We start from the raw sequence: 22,188 nt of genomic DNA, 5'->3' as shown, positions 1-22,188 counted from the left end.
CTCTTCAAGGACTAATGTGCAAAAATAGTATTTAATTATTTCCTTCCGAACAGTGCTAGTTTCACAGCTTTCTTTCCGTTTATCGCTTAATAAAAATGGAGAAGGTAATTCACGAAGACACAGTTCCAACGAAACTTCTCGTGGAAAATCAACAACCATGAACTCCTTTGTGGTAAGTAGTTTGTATAATTCTAAATCTTTATTATTACGTTTTGTTGCATTTATTATAATAAATTATTTTTTCACTCCTATTTTTATTATATAATGTAAATTGCACACAACGCATACAATTATCGTTTTACACTAGTTTACTCTGATTCTCATTTACCAGGCAGTTAAGAGCGTGATATATATGTCTGTGTGAAATTTACTTCATTCTATTCACGTGACTTCCGCAAGCTGTAGCTATATTGAGTGGTAGGAAACCCTTTATTACATTTTAATGCGCTCTGTCATAATGCATTACAACTTGACACGTAGTTTCAGTTATGCTCCACCTAAGGAATAGCATTAGAATAAGAAGAATATCACACTACATATTAACAGATACACTTTTTGCTTTTGTATTTGCTTACAAATTACAAGCATTGATATATTTTACGATATAACGTTTACAGAGCATAATTATTTTTTTTAAATATTTCTACAGTTAATTTTGACAAGTATTCGAAGTATGCATGAGATTGTCTTTATTAAAGAAATTCTATCATTTATGCCGTGTTCTAAATATATGTAAGACTACCCTGCAGATCTGATAGCTAGCCGCACACCTTTGGTACACGGTACCAAAAACTCGGTTGCTGTGTGAAAGCGTTGAAATTTAAACGGATTACAATGATTAAATTGTAGACTCTTGTCTCAGATGGCCCCGGTGCTGGACATAAGTCTCAACTTGAACCACACAACCAATTAACATATAGAGTATAACGAAAGAAAGTGTAAAAACCCTGCATGCTGTTCTAGTGACTAACGCTTGCTTCATTAAGCCTGCCTGGTTCTTGGTTTGTTTCCGAGCCACAGGCTCCACCAAATTTAAGACCAAGGAATATAAGGGAAGGCTTTAGGATTTTAATTTTGAGTAGACCCGCTCCCTCACTTATGGATACATATTCAATACACATTTGATTGATTAATGACAGTAGGAAATTACTTTTACAGTAGTGGTTGATGCTATTTGTTAAATAATTATCTACCTTTAATATAAATAGTGGAAAATGCATTTACTCTTTATTGTATCTTATAGCGTTTATGTATTTTTTCAATTTTTGGGAGTAGGTTCATGCCTACCCGGCGTAACTGCTAAAGCCGCCACTGAGAAATATCAAACTCTAATGAAGATAGCTTAAAAGTAACTAATGTAAAATTCAGGAGTGTAACGATATTGTGTACGGAGATCGTAAGTATATCGTCGAATATGCAAGAAACTGTTTTCTTTTATTTTCTGCACTAAAACGGTTCTTAGAGACAAGCGCTCTTCTCAAAGAAATGTAGCAGTGAGCTCAAGAATAGGAAAGAAGGGAAGATCAAAACGAATATAAATATTGGACAGAGAAAGCAGTGACGTGGTTTGTAGTGCGCCTTATACACACCTAGGACGGATTTTAATTGCTGATACTCTGTCATTTACGTGCCATTACTTACTCTGCTCACTCTCTGTACTTCAATATCAGCTGTAAAGGGCCTATGATGAAAATTAGTTTAAACTTACTTGAGTCAATTAGTAAACCTCATTGCCTCACCCTAACTACATCTCTACATGTGTATGTATTATTATTAATTATTCGTTCCTCTATGTACAGTGTAAGGAATTACGGTGGCATTTACTGACCGATTACCGTCAATTCTGCCTGCCAACCGATTACTCTAAAATTTACGGTATTAGTGTTAAAGTTATGGTAATAGGGCTAAAAGAGGCCTGTTTATGGCATATAACCATACAATTTACAGTAATAGCGTACATTTTAGAATAATCAGTTGGCAGCCATGATTGACGGAAATCGGTCAATGAATGTCACGATAATAGTTTCTAGTGTATTGTAAAGGCTCAGTGACTCAGTGGTAAAACGTTCATATGTGATGCTTTGGTTAGCTAGTTCGATTCCAACTCGTGCACTCGTGCGTGTAGAATAACCACCGCGTGTGTGAGTTTTCTCGGGGTTTTCCAGTTTTCTTCCAATTTATTCATTCCACCACTAAATTCATTTTTCGTCATCACTGTTTCCTTTAGCCTGGCCGACATAATCGTGGGACGTAAAACTAAAAGATTTCTATGTACTGTAAAGGCATAAGCCCCAGGGCCAACAATGAAAATGTAATGAAACTTCGTCGAGTCAGCTAGAAAACCTGGATAAGTTCTTCCGTATATGAGTAACGATATTTTTTCCCCCATAAACCTAAACTTTCCTTAAGATGAGCTGGCATTTCAGCATTTTTTCATTAATAGTCAAGTTAAGAGTAACCTAAGGTTAACAAAAATATTGCCTGTATCCTCTTGCAAACAAACATACGCGTTTATTTTATGTTATATAATAAATGTATTTTGTTTCGAATTTATATATACACAGTTAAAAAACCACTTTAATATCTTTGTAATAACTTGAGTAATTCCTTATTTTTCAGATCATTTTCGCTCTTGTTGCTATTGTATCCTCTGCCTACGCCGTTGGCGCCATTGGTGGACTTGCTGGTGGTATTGACTACTATGTAAGTATCGTAGAAACCAAATTACATATAAGTTTAACAATATTAATTATACATTTATATTATTTTATGGTTTGGCATGATAGAAGTATAGATAGAGTGCTACTTCTGGTCGTGGGCTTTCTGGTTCTATCCCGGGCCAAGAAAGTTTGTTGTGGACAACTTCGTGTCCATAGATTTTATTGTGGTGCTTCCGTTTCCTCCTGTATTCTCATTCCACCAATTCTTCCATCATCATTCATTTCATCTTCCATCATCTTCCAGAGGTAAGATTGCTCACCTCTGCTTCAAACATTTTTGGGTTCGCTTCAATAGCATACTATTTTGTGCTAAGGAATTACCATATTCTGGGTTTTACTCATTTATGCACGTTGTAATTCCATCTATTTATTTGACTTGCACTTATTAATAATCTATTTGTTGTGAAGCTCTTTCATTTTAAAATGAATAATTTATTTTTCAATTTATTTCTCACGTTCACCAATAATTAAAATTCTTATTTTAAGCCTGTCATCTTTCAGAAGGTCAGTCGCAGTTCTAATAGTTCATACTCAGGCTAATATATATATTGCTTGCTGGGGTGCCTTTAAACTGACATCAAGAAATGCTGCTAACATGCAGAGAAAATTCAGATTTGTCGAAAGCCGGCGAGAAAAAAAAGTAATACATATAGTGATCAAACATGATTCCTAGTGCAAAATATGTCCTTTAATTGATAGGATATATACAATTGACTGAAACACTGAAAGTAGCAAAATTATTGTATCAGAAAATCACTATGAAATTTCAGCGTTTGCAACTTTTCATGTAGTTTCGTCCCTCTTCCTCGAGGTGAAATAATATCATTATTACGTAGATTTGTATTTAAGAAACTGAATAAAATTTCTCAGTGAGGGATTGAGCAGTCTTAAAAGGCACTTTACACAATCCAATCGTTTACTTCTCTGCATGTCGTTGGGAATGTGTGGAAGACTTTTGGATGCATATCAATCTGTTCAAAACATCAGGCAACTATGGATCTCGGTGCAAGAAGAGAAATGAGACTCATGCGTGGGTTTTAAAAAAATGAACTGGTGGAAAGAATAATAACAGCAAAAACGGTTCTTCAGGAAGAACTCTATAATACAGGCTTGTAGGTGTTCGAGTCCGCGTCCAGTCCTTCTACAAATTCTGGCGACGCCGATGAGAGAAGAGAATATTAGGGTATAGAGAATTCTTTGAGTCTGTCCGTTGTGATTACGTGCAAAAAAATTATGCCATTACATATGAATCAATAAAATATTCTTCTTCTTTTCTAAAGATGCAACTTGTAAGCTGCTTCTGAAATTACACGTATGGTTTTATGAGATTTTTACTTGAATAAAAATGTTTACTAGAAGTAGAAAACCTACTTATAAACATTTACAATCCTTGAGAACGTCCTTGTAACGTGAAGGGAACGTTCGTTATTAGTGTCTTTTCTAATAGGTAAACGTTCAAATGAATGCTTAATATTTTAACAAAACATTCCAAATCGGTTTTATTTCTCAGTATTAGCACAATATCGTATTAGAACTCACTTGATGCTGATTAATTGGTTATGTTAATTGTTTTTTAAGGCCTACCCACGATACCAGTTTGGTTATGCTGTGAGTGATGCTCTTACTGGAGACAACAAGCAACAGACTGAAGTTCGTGATGGACCAGTTGTAAAGGGACAATACAGTCTTATTGAACCTGATGGCAGCCGAAGAATTGTTACATATGGCGCCGATGACATCAATGGTTTCAACGCCATTGTGAGAAGAGTTGGTGGTAACCTTCACGCTGGAGTCGGAGGTTATGGAATCCTTGGTTAATTCTGCAACGTCTAGTTAGTTGTATGCTGTACATATGTGAATAAAACTGATTAATATGCATGGATATTTTAATTTTATTTGGTATATTCAATTACTGTCTATATTTCCTTAGAAATTACATAGTCGTATGTACTTTGATTTATTATATTCGAAAAATACAAAAAAAAAAAAACGATACCACATTTCAAATGATACATATACTATGTAGAACATATACATTGTAGATTTATTTTTCGTTCATTACTTTCTTTCATTCTGTTTAGTTTGCTTTCTGAAAAATCTCTGTTAATTTTAAAGTAGAAATTCCAAATATCGGTTGCAAGTGTTGATTTTGCTCATCACAAGTCACCTCAATCAATGCAGTACTACTTGCTTAATATATGTTCGTATGTAGTATTGATATTCGTCAATGGTGTATATATGCACTAAAGCAAATACAATTTACTCGAAGAAGGATTTTGAGTGACATGATACAAAAATAATATTTTCATATTCCTACCTAATAGACAAGTATATGCGAGATAGATGTTATCTATTTACAAGTAAAAACACACATGTGATCTAGTAGCTACATTAAAAACTTTAAATCGGCAACGTGCTTGAACAATTAAATAATCGAATGAAATTAGAAGAATACAGAAACCACATAAGGAAGTTTTAATACATAAATTACAAATTCGAAACCATCATCCTAAAGCAAAATGGCTGAGTAAATGAAAGAAAACATGCGTTCATCGTAAGCAAGCAAGTGATGGCGCATGAAGTGAAATCTTTTAGCGCGACTGCTTATTACTAGAAGTTATCGTGACACACACAATGAATGGCAGACGTTTTCTGTCTACTATTAGGAATACAAAATACACTGTGGCTTCTACTGTATGGTTTAACATTAATAGAGCTTGTTAGTTTAAAGTCTTCTCTCAAGTTAGAATTATGACAGAAGCAATCAAATAGAACAAACAAATTATCTTTATTGAACAAGAAATGACATGAAATGAGTTAATTCAGTTAACGTTCCACGATTATGCCTGTTTGACTAATGGAGACGATGATTAAGGCAAATGAATAATGATCGAATAATTAGCGAAATAAGAATGTCAGAGGAAATAGGAGTGTTGTGGACACGGGCATGACCTTGTCCACCACAATCTTACTTGGACAGGGATTGAACTAGGAATCTCACACAGCAGAAGTAAGTGTCCTACTACTGAGCAGCAAACATTCTCTTCATTGAATAAGGTGTACTGTTAGAAGAGCATAGTAACTAAATAATTCAGAATAGTATCATAAAATTATGCATATTTGCATATGTAAATTTAAGAAAGTCAATGCCCTAAGAGTCTTTAGAAGGATCAATTGGAGGCTCCCATACTAAGACAGATTATCTACATTTTTGACAAAATTGAGATAGAACAATTTGTTGTGAACTGAAGGTATTATCATGCTATAATGAACCAAATCTGTGATTTCTTTAGTTTTCAAACAGATGGAATATGTTATTATGAAAAATTAATTGCGGCATGCTAAAATTTCCAGATCTCAAGAGTAAGTAATGAAAGATAGATAGATAGAAATACACTTTTTTTCGGTGATTTTTTTTTACAAATTTCCCTGTAATTTCCCAGTGATACATCAAAAAAATGTAGAGAGGGAGTGGCGAGATTATATTAAGCTGAATGGCGTAAGGCATATAGAAATTTAGAAAAGGCCGAAGTCAAGAGGAATGAATATCAAGTACAAAACTTGCGCATTCAGTCTGAAGTTGAGATGATTTTTGAATGTTTGAATTTATATCTAGGAGTTAGTATGGGAAAATGTAATTGTCAACTCAATGTGAAGTAACAGAGAATGTATAGACATTTATTTCCGAAACAGCGTTCATAGTTTTTTTCTCTTTTTAAATTGCTTGAGACTGAGAAGTTTGTATAATTGACTTTTACTTAGTCTGGTTCCTATAGAACACCAGCCTTAAAGTTTTTATTTTACCAAAAGAATAGTCCTATTGCACAGAAGTTGTGCATATTGATGTGACTAAGAATGCACTAAATTGGTGAAAAAATAATAATACTGTACTTCCCTTACTTATTATAAAATAAAATTCCAGTGCAGTTTCCATATATCATTTCTAGCCCAATTCTTTGCTAATTTATTTTTCTGCACTTTTATTTTCAAATATCATTAGGAGAGAATGTATGCGATTTCTAAGTTAGTATTGACCTTCACAGTGGATCAATGAAAACTTGACCCACGACCCACTGACCCACCACCCATCGTGATCCACAACCCACTAGCCTACCACCCACCATCATCCACACTGACCCACCACCCACCGTGAAACACTGACACATCATCCACCAGGACGACAATGACCAACCACCCACCGTGGCACACTTTGACCCACAACTCACCACGACCGACACTGACCCACTCTGACCCACCACCCACTATGAACTACTCCTATCCACCACATATCGTGAACCCCTCTGCTACACTGTGATTCACTCCGACCCACCAAAACCCATCGTCATCAAATCTGTTCCATGATCCACGCATTCATCTCCACAGACTAAAGAGTTGACACTTGTAATATAACAAGGCTGTGAAATTATCACTAATCGAAGTTTGAATTTGTACGGTCAATCGCTCAAGCACCGCTTTGTTATAATACCGGTAGATGTCATATTACGATATAAAATTATAAAGTGTTTTTAATGAGCGAAATTACGATTAATTTCAATTAAATTATCTTGGTATAATTATTTACTTGTTGAATTATCAATACTTTTCGGTGGAAGAAAAGGATGAAATTTCGAAGTCAAAAATCAAGATAAGAAGAAGAACATAAAGTAAAGAAAGTGTAAAATATTCCATATAATTATGCGTACAGTCCAAACTTCAAATTTCCGTGTAATTAAGCATACACTACATATATTATGTCTACTTTTCAACACAAATTTATGGGTTGATTGTGCTGTGTTCTAAGCGCTCCATATAATAAAGTTCAGCAATTATTATAATAGAGAGCAATGGATGTATGAATCGAAGACAGAATTTTTTGTTTCTCAATTGTTTGTCAGTTTCGTTTCACAATGGCAACGACGATAAATGTCTAAATTACGCAAATTGAGATACTGAAACTGTAAAAAGTAACATCTGTAACTTATGACTCCAACAGAAGGACTAGATTACAAAAAGGAAAACGTGTTTCTCTGATTAAAAATGAATATCAAAGACCAATTACTCTCAACCCTTTACTTTTCTTGCTCTACGGAGATCAATATTGAAACTGGAAGTAGAAGTAAGCGATTAAAGCATCCTGTTTTAGCAGAGTAGTGGGAATAGTTTATTTCGTTCAGACTCTGAATCAATTGCAAGAAACCTGGTTATCACAATGCCATATTTATTTCATAACGATTAACGTTGACACCCGAATTTGTTAATCTCTACCATTTCCCATTTGAACAGAAAGTCCATAGAGGAAACATAATCTACTCTTGGAACGCAGAGTACGTTCCGAAGACCGCTAATTGGTAGCTGTTACCATTTGTACTCTATGCAGACCAATAGTGAATCCAGAATTAGTACCGCTTTCTTCATCGTTTTTTTCTTTCTTTTCGTATATATGTAAACAGATGAAGATAGTATTTTTTTCTGTAGGCTCTTAAAGGACTTGAAAAAAAAAACTGCTTCTCACAATTAATTACCATATATCTTCAATGACGATTAACACCGCTTTCTTGAATAGATGATTATCTGAGGAAATAAATCATAAACTTGGAACAATGAATAGATAGCAAACGACCGATTGTCATTATCTACTACCGTTTTACTCTTATATAAATGATGGGTAATACAGATGATGGTTGATTACTATTACTTACGGTTTGTATGGAAGTTTCATGGAGTAGAAGAACCCATTCTTGTGACACGAAGCCGATTAAAAGAAAACTCATCGTTACATTCTGCTTTTGCTCTATGGAAATCAATATTCAAAGCGTAAATCTTTGTGATTTCTACATTTCCGTTTCAGTAAAGATACTGAAATGATCTCAGAAAACTTCTTGTCTCTATCTGCTATAATTTGTGTTCTATAATGGTCAACGCTGGTAACAAAAATGACTTGTTTCTACCACTTCCGATTTGAATAGAGGGTTAACGGATGAAATGCAACATATTACTGAAACTCTAAATCAGCACTGAAATACCACTTCTGTACCTCTCTTACAATTTTCACTCTAATATATGTCAACAGACAAAGGATCTGCATACAGTTATAGCTGTACCTAAGGCTTGTCATACTTATGCATAGCACAATTTGCAAATCTAACATCTTGGAACAGTTTCAGAAATCAAAAATATGTAATTGGGGTCATCTAAAGCGACAAACAATTGTGAACGAGAATAAAAATCATGGTTAAAAGATATATAAGCTTATTAAGTACTATTTACAATTTAAGTTTGGTATATTGAGCGTTACTAAGGCCTAGCAGGAACGAGCAGATGTGGAAGGAAAAAATAAACCTGGTGATCCTATTTTTACTTCAGTGAACTGCGCTTGTTCAGTTCAGAAACGAAACCTGTAGTGAAATTTTTCTATAACACGAAAAATTTTGAAATTGAGCACATTTTCATTTAAAGGGATACAGAAAGATGCTTACAGGGAGAGAGAGAGAGAGAGAGAGAGAGAGAATAGAGTTGAGAAAGAAGATTAGAAGTCATATTTCTTGAAAACAAATATATATCTCCGAAACATGATGACTTTCGTTTTACAGTAAAACAAATACATATCATGGATAATATGCATACCTACAAAATTCTGAGAAGATTAGAGAGTAAATGATACAACAGTTGTACCGAACATAACTTTGAATTTTTATATTTTCATTTATAGTAGCTAGTTAGATCACACAATATAACATCCCAATAGCAGCATCTTATAATGTTTCATCTTTGTTGCTCAATAAGAAGTACAATGAACATCAGTCGTTTATCAACTCAATACGTTGACTAAATTCATATTACTAGTTAAGTGTAAATTGATTAAAATGAAGTGAAATTTTTGAGTTTTACGTCCCACGGTTATGCCGGTTAGGCTAAAGGAGATGGTGATGGTGATTAATGAATGAAATGGTGGAAGGAAGAAAGTGAGAGGAAACGGGAGAACCCCGAGAAAACTCACGCACGCGGTGTTTGTCCACCACAAAGTTCACTTGGTGGAGTGTAAATTGATTACTCACTGAAATAATAATAATAATAATAATAATAATAATAATAATAATAATAATAATAATAATAATAATAATAATAATAATAATAATAATAATAATAATAATAACATTTGCATAATCTTACTGAAAGCTTATCTCAAGTTACTCTCTAATTTTACGTGCGGTTAACGATTCTTAAATTAACGATAAGCCAAGTGTAGTGGCATTGTATGTACTGTGGCCCTACTCAGGAAATATTTGAGAGGTAGGAGTGAAAGTTATCTTCTTATATTTTCGATAGGAGCACACTTAAACTTAATGCAACAACTGAAATAGAAAATCCTAAATGCATCGTTTCGATATTTTTTCGGGTATGATCACCAATAATGTGTAAGCTTGGTAATAATTTTCAGCTTCAGCTTATGAAACACATTTTGCTTTTCTTAAGAAAAAAAAGTCACTGTTTGATTAACAAGGTAATCTATGCAACTCTTCTACGAGTATCGCACTGGAACTTGCACAAGTGGAAGGACATATTAAAAGATGGAAAAATGCTTTCTCTTACGTTTCGCAACGTCGTCGAACCGGAAGTAGAATGATCGTTCTACCGTAGCCTCTGTAAGTTATGTACTCTGGTCATACATGCCTGAATATGATACATTGGAACTTGTTTTCTCACGAAGACAAATATTGCAAACTCAAGATTATAAAAATCGGTGGTGATTGGGATCTTTAGTACGTCATTAATGCATATCGATATCAAATGGAACACGATTTGCGATGCGATATACGATGGAACACTTAAAATAAAACACGTTTGCCCGGTGGAGAACAGGGACATGTTGAAACCACAAATTAAAAATGGTTTTCTATGATTATTATTATTATTATTATTATTATTATTATTATTATTATTATTATTATTATTATTATTATTAGTTGTTGTTGTGTGAATAACATTATTAATATGAGCAATATGATGAGCAAAAATGATAATAATGAGAAGAAGACAATATATAGGCTATATTGTTGGACCTGTTAGGTAACAAAGCACTTTGACCCGTCTTGAGTGTCCTCTAGCATTGTTATAAAATTTTGAAGTCCAGAAACAACCATACCCTAGCCGGGATTCAAAGTCAGACACTTGAGTCGCTGGCTTCACGCTTCAACCAATGCGAACATGAAATCGGCAATAACACAAAGACGACAAAGTTATAATAATAATAATAATAATAATAATAATAATAATAATAATAATAATTATTATTATTATTATTATTATTATTATTATTATTATTATTATTATTATTATTATTATTATTATTATTATTATTATTATTATTATACACCAATGTTCTTAACCTAATTCCGATCACGATCCCCATATTATAACATCTTCTTGCAAGCGACCCCCTTATAATTTCTGGCTTTTAATAAGCTTGTTTCAGATTTTTAAATTATGTATTGCGGAGGACTGACTATATACATCTATTTTTATAATAGTAAAATCCATTTCATGTATATAGTGAATACAGTAACTTGCCTAAAAGCGAATGGATTAAAACCAAATTTGGTCTGTTTATTCATATTACAAACATCGGATCCGATTCGCCATACTGTTTCAGAATGGAGATCGTTTGAAAAATTTAAAAGTTTACAAATTCCTCATTTTAGATCATATGATAAAAAATAAAGCGCATTTGCATACTGCTGGTATTTCAATATGCAGTTCTCATTAGTTTCGTATCGTACTTCCTTCATTTAAATTGAGTTTTAACCAACTCTGCACCTGTTGAAATTTTTAGTAGACAAATTTGTTGTTGTCCTTGACAGTATGTATACAATCCAAAATTGTCTATCCGAACAACATTCAAGATAATAGTTTTTCTAGTTATATTTATCTTTTTCGCTTATTTTCGCGACCCACAGGTTGAGAAACCCTGTCCTATTTATTCTTCTTGCAGAAGTGTTCGTGTATTTTGAGGCCAGCCACTCAAAGGTACTGACTTCGAATCGCGGCTGCGATATGGTTGTCTCTGGTTTCTAAATCATTTATAGCAGTGCTAGAGGACACACAAGACTGAACTGAACGGACCCAACAATTCATTTGCTGTCTTCTTCTCATTATTATTATTTTGACTCATCATAACTCTCATATTAGCAATACTAATCATATTACTACTGCTACTACTAAAAACAAAATAATAATAATAATAATAATAATAATAATAATAATAATAATAATAATAATAATAATAATAATAATAATAATAATATTTATAACAATAATAATAATCATAACAAGCCATTTTGGTGTTGTGATTTCAGCGTGCCATTTTGATACAGCATGACCATTCGAATTATTCGATATTTGTGATATGAATGATCGGACCAAATTTGGTTTGAATCCATTCGCTTTTAGAGAAGTTTTTGTATCCACAATGTGCAAGAAATGTATTTTACTATTATAGAAATAGATGTATATAGTGAGACCTACGCAATACATATATTAAAAATCCGACACAATCTTATAAACTAGAAATTATAAGGGGTCACTGGCAAGAGGATATGACAATATGGGGATCGTGATCGGAATTAGGTTAAGAACACTGGTATACCATTATTATAATTATTTTAATTATAATAATTATAATTATTATTATCATTTCTTTGTCGTCTTCTTTTTCTTATTGCTGATCTCATGATTGAGGCGTTAAGCGAACACCTCAAGAGTCCTGACTTCGAATCCCGGCTAAGGTGTGGTTGTTTCTGGATTTTGAAACTTTATAGCAGTGGTAGAGGACACTCAAGATGGGCCGAAGTCCTTCGTTACTTAACAGGCAAAACAATATAGGCTACCTATTGTCTTCTTCTCATTATTACTCATCATATCGCTCATATTAATAATGTTATTCATACCACTACTACAACTAATAATAATAATAAATATAATAATAATAATAACGATAGTCATACTAATAACAATAATAATAATAAACAGAAAACCATTTTTAAGTTGTGGTTTTAGCGTGTCCCTTTTCTCCACCGGATAAACGTGTTCGTTTTGAACTTACGATCCTGTATCGTGTTCCATTTGACATCGATACGCATCAATGACGTACTAGAGATCCCAATTACCACCGAATGTTATCATCTTGAGTTTGCAATATTTGTCTTCGTAAGTAAATATGTTCCAGTGTATCACATTCTGACATGTATGACCAAAGTACATAGCTTTCAGAGGCTAAAGGAGAACGATCATTCCACTTCTGGTTCGATGACGTTGCGAATCGTAAGAGCAAGCATATTTCTATCTTTCAATATGTCCTTCCACTTGTGCAAGTTCCAATGCGATACTCGTCGAGGAGTTGGATGGCTTTCCTTGTAAGAGCCATGAACTTTTAAATTCTTTACGTCAAACCTTGAAATATAAGTACATTTTAAACAAATTTGGGTTTTCACTAAAAAAATTTTAAAATGATGAAACGCAAAACATAAATAACTTTGGTACGGTACTAGAAGTAGTTCAAGACGAAGGCGGGAACACCTCTCTGATTTTTCAGGAAACAAGAAATATAATAAAACACACTTTCGGTAACCGAAACATCATTTTGAGATACATGATGGCTATTGATATTGAATCAATTTGACATTGCATACAACTCACGATTCTAGGGTATGTACCTTCTAGCGATGCCAGAAGAGAAAACTTGACGATCGCAAGTAATAATAATAATAAGAAGAAGAAGAAGAAGAAGAAGAATAAGATTAAGAATAAGAATAAGAATAAGAATAAGAATAAGAACAATTCAACTGATTTAAATGTTTCTTAACCCTTACATACCAGAAGTAGTAATATTTCAACAGCTATCCCTTCTATCACTTGTCCCGTATAAACATGCTCAGTCGCATAAAGTGCACAATTTCAAACTCAGTTTTGTACTACTGTAGATTTACTAGAAGGTAAAATTTTGTTCTTATACTCGAAAAGTAGGTTACGTTAATAAAAAGCTAAAACACAAAACCCAATTTTGAAGAAAATAGGTTATCAGTTAACATATGAATATTTCATTAGGAATTATTTTCCATTGTATTATAAGTCATTTTACTGAAAAAAAATTACAAGGCATAGATTGTTTTCTTCTGATTTTCTCAAAAGCGATTGAATTGGTTGGATTTATATTTCTCAGATAAATATTTCATAACGAAATCGTCTGATACAAGTCATTTGTCCTGAAAAAGTTCAGATAAGACGGTGTACTCTTGCAAATGATTAATTTGAAACAATTTTCTCAAAACTAAGTCAGACGATTTTCACTATATTTCAGAAATATATATTTCATCAATAACACTGCAATGAATTTATGTAGGATAAATAATAGTTTCCTCTAGGCATGCTTCTTTTGTCAGGAACGACTCAGTCGATTTGGTTCATAAATCAACGTTCTATTAATACCATAATGATCGGTTAGTTACATATATCGAATTGTCCTCAAGGTTTAGCGAGTCATGCAACATTGTATGGATCCAAACGGACGATATGTATCGGTAAATCGCAATAGAAGTTAACATAGATTATGACTTATAAACGAATTAACTCTGAGAGCACAATTGTTATTATTCTGATGATTATGGACCAATCTAAGAGGTGTGCGTTTGAAAGATCTTTTAAAATATTCTTCCAAAAATTTACTGTCTAAAACAGGATTACTAATATGCATGTTAGAGGTGTGGAGCTAAATACTAAAAAAATATGCAAACATTCCATTATGTTTTTCCGTTTTCCTTAAAAGTTCATCAAAACTCATTTGAAAATGTTTGATGTTTTTCATCACTCTTAACTCTTTTCTTACAAAATAACAAGGAAGTGAAACATGTAATAAAACATATTTTCGTGTGCAAATTTTTATTAATAGGTTAATTTCTAAAACTCAATAGTATGATTTCCTTCTGTTACGTTTTTAGACACAAATGTTAATTATTTAATTAATTTGCTGCTTCGGAAAGATCAAACTTATTTGTGCATACCATCAATGTAAATATGTCACTGAGAATCTATGTTTTCAAATTAAGAAATTATTTCCTTTGTGTTTCTATGCGTCTTAAAATTTTCTTTCCGTTCGTCTGCTAATAAAAGGGCAGGAAAACATCATTCTAGCACATTCAACGATAACGATCGTGAAGATTCCAAAACAATGAATTCTTTTGCTGTAAGTAAAACATTTCTTTTAATTTTGTTTTCTCTTGAGCAACTTGGGAGTGAAACATAATAAGCAATAAAGTTGAGGATATTGAGTAAGGCATAATTTTGACGTTATGTGGTATTTTCTTACTTACCATAGTGAAGAAATCTTTTATATTCACTTAATATAAGGAGAATAGACAAAATATATACCTAATACTGCTTTTATTACTTTCCTTCAATTCTTGAAATGTACTTTCTTTATTCTTCATTTAGTGGATTATCAAATTGTAATCTTACATTACTTAATTGATATTCACTAAAACGCACACTGTCATTCATTTTTAGAGAATGCGATTTTAGCTTGTATTTATTACACAGCACTAATTAAAATTATTGTTATTGTGATCGATGACATTTCTTAGAAATGAGAACGAAAGAGCAAATATAGAATAACATATAAAACTAAAACTATTTCAAATTCGATGGGTTGTTCATTGGCATTACAAATATAAACAAAAAATGTATTTCGAAGTCTATGAAAACTGTTTTCAAAGGCCCTAGATAGTTTTATTCATATATATATCGAGAAAAGATTTAATAATATAATAAATTATGAATAATTGGAAGTTAGATGGAGATAGCGTTGTTTAGAACTGTGGAAAGCTTTTTATATAAGTGAGCTCACTATGTGTTATTAGATTAGAGAGATATCATTGTATCAATATTCCCAGTATAATTCATTCAATTACAATTAATTCATAGTATTCTCCTGTACTACCTACGTAATTGTTACGTAATTTTCGGAAGATTACTGAGGATTCATTTTTAAACGTAAGACTGATATATTTCGTTACGACACACTGATTGCAATCTAATTTATGGTTTTAGGTATATCTATTCTTCGGACAAGCTATGCCTTAGTTTGTATAGAAAAATACTTCCTTTAACTTTTAGCGGTTATTTATTTAAATACAATAATTTGACTAAAATTCATTGTAAGTAAAGCAGAATGATGGCAAAACTAGAATGGACTTCGTTTCAACAGTTGTACTAGGTAACTTATTTCAAGTACATGATGCGATGAAAGTGGTCATTCATGAGTATTCTTTTTTGCAATATTGTATTATCAGAACTTGATTTTTTTAAATGCTGTATTGAAATGGAAACACAACAAGATTTTATTGAAAGAGAATTGAACTTGTTGATCCAATTGGGGTTTAAGCATTTTCAGATGGTTTTCAATATATTATTAAATAATTTATAGTTGATTTGATAATTACATGTCGGTTAGCGAAAGTAGAAGCAGAGAACAGTAACATTTGATTACGTTTTCTTCCCCATATTATTCCATGTGTTTTATGCTAAATAAATCAAATACACAACACCAAATTTTGGAATTTAAGGACGGAACGAATATATCAATGCTTCACACTTTACTTTGAAAATTTGATCTCTAATTCGTTTCAAGAAGTAGTAATATGATTATCGATTTAGGAAGAAGGAAAGTTTGCCTTTGAATAATAAGATCAAGCTTATTACATTTTCTCGTAAAATGAAAGTTCGCAAAACATGTAAATAATACTACGGACTTATTTTTAAAAAAACGCACACTATCCTTTAGTTACACTTTATGTTACGGTATATAATACAATGGAGAATATGATGATGAGCGATATAATTATTCTGAATATTACTGATATTTTCTCATATTATCCTTTTCTTATAGATCATTTTTGCTCTCATCGCTCTTGTATCCTCTGCTTATGCAGTTGGTGTCCTCGGAGGAGTTGGTGGCATTAACTATTACGTAAGAAATTATTTTCTTTTTCCTTCTAATATTGTAGAGCAGAAATGCTTCAATATTTGCCAAATTAACTGCATTTCGTCCATGAGCTTCAATCTAATAGATATAATAATATAATTAGTAACAACGTTTGTATTAATGAAAGCAAAAATATCCAAAAGTTGCATCTACTACCTACATTGTTGTTATAATAGCATAGACTAAATAGAAGCTTGGTCACTATAAGAGGATTCGAAAATATTGACGGGTGAAGCTGCAATTTATATGATTGTTTTCGTAGAGATATTTACCTACTATCGCTATGATAGTTTCTGTTCGATTCATCGACAGGTGATAAAGATAACACAGCAATATTCTAATACAACGACCCACTAATCCTAGTTTCCACCTCGATTCAGAAGTTATCTCTCCCAGCAATATTTCTGAATCCTAAAATAGCAGTGAAAATTCTACTTTTTAATAAATCTTTAATTACAATTCCACGTTTGGGTATTAGATTATCATTAGTTAGTGATGTTCCGAATTGTAGAATCATTACAAATGTTTACGACTAACTATAGCTTAACTCTGAGAACATGCTAGTCAGAAAAGATTACCATTCGAATATCGTATTTCAAGTCAAATAAAGGCCTAACATTATACATGAACATCGGAAGAAGCAACTTGCTTGTCAACGTATTTAGCAAATTGTGTTACATACATCTGTACTCAACAGAAATCGATTAATAACTCTTCTATGTGATTACGGTCAAATGACAAGGCAATCATCCCCTTTTACATCTCGAACTCTCGAATTATATCTCACAAAATAACGACTACAATAATAATAGTCTGACTGCTATAACATGTAGATATGAATGTACGACAGAACATCGCTAAGTAGTTTTCTTTAGGGTCTATTAAAAAGTATTCCTAACTAGGTTAAGATTCTATCGTAGAAGTATTCTTTAATTTAAATCATTCAAAGCTACATCATTACATCAAAATCACCAATCTGTCACATTCATTAAACTACTTAAAACTGTAAATACTATAGATTAATGATCAATTTTCTTAGGCTTATCCACGATACCAGTTTGGCTATGCAGTGAGTGACCACCTCACAGGAGACAACAAGCAACAGACCGAAGTTCGTGATGGTCCAGTTGTCAGAGGACAATACAGCCTTGTTGAGCCTGATGGCAGCAGAAGGATTGTCACATACAACGCTGATGATATCAATGGATTCAATGCAATTGTAAGAAGAATCGGAGGCAATCTTCACGCTGGCGTTGGAGGTTATGGAATCCTTGGTTAATTTTAACGAAGTTGTTAACATGTAACTATGACGAAGTTAAGAAAAATAAATCTTAAGCATTAAATTGCTCAGATTACATTTGCAGAAAGAAAATTCTTATTTGGACATAAATAATATTAAAGTATAACTAAGTGGAAATCTAAATCAAAATTTTGTCAAACATATGTTGTATTAAGCTAGTGCAATCGTGATTTCAATAACACATTCTTTAAGAAGCATTATCAAATAAACTAATATAATTAGTTTGTCTGAACAAAACTCATAATAACAGAACTATAGCTTACTGGGAATTACACTATATATCTGTTAAAAGTACTTCTGTTTTAAGGGCATACAGTACTTCTCTTTAACCCGTAAGTACTATGGACAGTCTCTCAGACCGCTGCTACTTTTCGTATCATTATATTTTGCATACTCTCACTACTACAAGTGAATCTTTTCGTCTCCCTTCCTGTCTAGCAAATGGTTACGTACTGTGAAGTTCGTGTTATAATTGATCCCCTATGCGCGGCGCTGGAGGGGTCGAGCGGTCTCGCAGACGTACTATAGTAATTACGTGAGTATTTTGCTGTTCAGTTGTCTTTCGTTATCTACCGATTATTAGCAGTTTGATGTCTTACCGTGTGACACATCTTGCACCATACATCAAATAATGACCCAAAGACTGGAAAACCTTAAATAATCATATTTTATAACATGAGTAGAGGCTAAGTGGATACTGTAGACAAAAAATGTACAGATTACACATCAAGTCGACGATAGCCATTGACAATTTTCTTTTTGCTGGTGGATGTTGCATGCGGTGTCAATGCGTAAGTCTTGGATCAAATCTACACTAAGTCCGCAGTGATAACAAAATTTGATTTCATGAAAACGTTGGGAAAAGGACTCGTTAGACCACACATACGGTAGAACGTAGATTGTTCATCGGACATCTGCTATGAGAGCTTAGTTTTTCAATCAAGAGCATACTACAGCTTGAAAGAGAGCTTCCCACCATAGCGCACAATTAGTTGAAGAGGAAAACATAGTCCACTCTCCACTGAGTTGTAAACGGAAAGCAAAGATATTCGTGTCAGCGGTGTGGGGTACCGATTTCCTTGGAATGCAGAATAAAATATATAAGTGCCTATCTGAAGAAAGTGCATGCTGTCAGAAAAAATAGTACGGTAATTTCTTTACCGGCAAAACGTATTTTCTTTACTCTCGCGATCATATAAGAACTAAAAATAAGTTTTATTCATTACCTTTTTACTGCAAAAAATGTAACAGTACAACTATAACAGGAATTTAGGGAGGAATTAAATCGATTAAACTTTCTTGTAAGTTTAAAAAAGCTAAAATTCCGTTTTTTTCTCCATTTTTACTGTAATTTTTATTCCAAGTGCATCTATGAGAAGAGTGTATTTTAAATTAGTGTTATTTTGAGTACATAGAAACGGAGAAAAAAATAGATATTTTAACAATTACAATTTAAGAACAACAATGAAAGCATTGTTGGAAATTTTGACTATGCTCTTTTTCACATTGCTTTAAAAATATAAAACTTTTTTTTTTTTACATCGTGAAATAACTATATTTTATCTTTCTATAAGCAACTAACATATGTAGGATAGCATTTTAAAAAATGTGCAATAAAACTACTATTCAGAAAATGTGAAACAACAATGCGGTCTGACAGACCGTTCCATAGTAGTTACGTGATTATTTTCGTCCATATTACTTAAGGGTTAAAGAATGTCTATACAGCCGTTTAATCTAAAATTCTGAGGAATTAGTAGTCCATGCTCAACTTTTTCTCCATTATATGCCGGAGATTTTCTATACTTATATGTTCCGCTCTATAGTTACAAATTCTAAACTTACAAGAACTATATCTGTTCACAATTATACTAATGTCGCAAACTTATCCTACTACTAAGGGTGAGGGAGGAATTTAGTTATTTGTACACATACAGCCTATATATATATATATATATGAATAATGATTAAATCGATTATGTACAATAGTCTTTAATACTACAGAATCAATGCAGATATGATCTTCAACGTGAGTCATTACAAATGTGTAAAAATGGGCACAGTTGTGCAGGGAGTACTTTAAACCACGTCACCAAAAGTCAGCTGTCAAGGGAAGGAGAGGTTTGATGGTAGATTTATCATTTTTTTTTGTTAAGTATTTCAATAACTGTAGGCCTTAGTAAAAAAAGAATATTTTACGTAAAAACTTAAACTAAATTAGATTTTCTACCAAATTATCCTATTCTTCTTTTCATGTCAAAAGATTGACTGGGATGAAAGTACACATTCCTAGAAAAAAGTATTATTGTATCTAAGACCTTTACCTTTAACCTTTAGAAAAAAAGATAATGGATTTACAATAATGTTCAGAATCAATAAACAACTTCGTGCACAAACACAATAACGCTTAGGTTATCGGTGCGAGCGCGGGCCGCTTTTGTATGTGTCACAAACGAATCAACTTCCACATCTTGTTTATTTCTCCTAACACTCTGATTTGTGCAAACCTAGAACATGTGCTGTGTTCGTTATAATAACATTGTTAGTAGTTTCACAAATAAAAACCCAAGATACTTTACGTATAGTCCTGGATCCACAGTACATGCCCGTAAAAATTTGTGGGTGCACGGAGTTTTATTGTTGCATCGTGTTCTTCGACCTATCGTTGTCTACTTTTTCTTGGGTGTGGTCACTTATCAATTGTGGTCGCTTATCTCAATCTCAATTGTGGTCGCTTATCTCCACAGACGCCATTTTCCAATATGGACGCCAAATAAGCAACCAACATGCATAACTAAGGAACTAAGTCACCTAGGAAAGTGATTTTGGTGTCGAATCATAGGTTTTCGAGGTCAAGGAAGTGAAATATTACCATAAAATTGCTATATATTGAAGAATATTATACATTAGAGACAAGACATACACTACGTATATACAGGGTGGACCATTTTAATTCATCCACGGGAATATCTCGAAAACCACAAACCGAATCAAAAGAAGTTTTCAATTATATTTGTTGACCACAAAGAGAGACACATTTTGGCGTACTCTTCAATACCAACATATTAACAGTGTTGGCAATCCATCACAAAGTTGTATTTTTTTAAAAGTCACTACGTCAGGTTATTACAAATTTCAAATCTACATTTACAAAGAAAACAAACAATACCACACTTATTGTTCAGTGTTGTAAACTAGCAACGCTACAATATCACAAACATTAAAAACAACCAAACATTGAAGGCTTCTGAAACAATAATTACGCAAATGAGACGTACGGGATAAGACACATCGAATGCACCTTAGTGTCTAATACTATCATCATGATTTGACTATTTCGAATAGATTTGAACAAAATTGTAAGAAATTAAAAATTTGTCTTTTTGAAAAGGCTTTATTTCGGAAACAAAGTTAATATACAAAATGGCTTTACGTTTACAATATATGTAAAATCAGTAAATCAAATATTGTGCTATTAGTACCATTATGAATTAATATTTGTTAATGGTCCAAAATATCATTAACATAAAAAATTGAGCCATTATAAAAGATGCTGATGTGACTAAACAACTGAGTATTCTTACAATATTTCCCACATATAAACAACATTATACACAACAGTTTAGCAACCACAATATTTAAAGTCTCTAATATTATTTTGTCATGTTTAATATATATCTTTTGTGTCAAAATATAAAATATCAATCAACACATAAAACCAAGTGGTTTCATAAAGAGCACTTGCATTACCCTTTTACAATTTAAGTCTTTCCCGCACATATCTTGTATCTCACATTTGAGCAACCTTATTATTTAAACCACTAAAAGTAGTTTATTTTTGCAAATAAAGATTAAAGATGACCTAATATGCGTCCAAATTTATAAGTCTGAAACAAAATGCATGTAACTTACAGCTGAGAATTTTCACAGCGTTTGTAACAAAGACAGTAGATTGTACACAACAGTTGAAATTTCTTACATATATATTGTTTACAATTGTTTGTTTTGCAAGAACACACTCGCAATACAGCATCTGGTAAAGATCGGAAACACTTTTTCGGTCTCAGGAAACCCTCTACTTCCTCCCATCCAAATTTCACAGGTCTTTCAGTAATATGTTCCTTTTCTAATGACAA

The 22,188-nt window shown here is 32.6% G+C and overlaps 1 protein-coding gene across 1 annotated transcript; it reads left to right on the top strand.

Annotated features, from left to right (window-relative positions):
* The first annotated feature begins 135 nt into the window (after window positions 1-135).
* On the top strand, window positions 136-4,594 carry LOC145684890 (cuticle protein 19-like). Its single transcript, XM_081757243.1, has 3 exons — window positions 136-172; window positions 2,620-2,703; window positions 4,299-4,594. The coding sequence occupies exons 1-3, from the start codon at window positions 158-160 to the stop codon at window positions 4,536-4,538; spliced, it is 339 nt and encodes a 112-aa protein (XP_081613369.1). The 5' UTR covers window positions 136-157; the 3' UTR covers window positions 4,539-4,594.
* The last annotated feature ends 17,594 nt before the right edge of the window (window positions 4,595-22,188 follow it).

The sequence above is a fragment of the Thermobia domestica genome, chromosome 5, assembly GCF_964235325.1.
Source record: "Thermobia domestica chromosome 5, izTheDome1.hap1.1, whole genome shotgun sequence".
In the NCBI taxonomy this organism is placed as follows: Eukaryota; Metazoa; Arthropoda; class Insecta; order Zygentoma; family Lepismatidae; genus Thermobia; species Thermobia domestica.
This window is presented reverse-complemented; position numbering and strand designations above follow the sequence as displayed.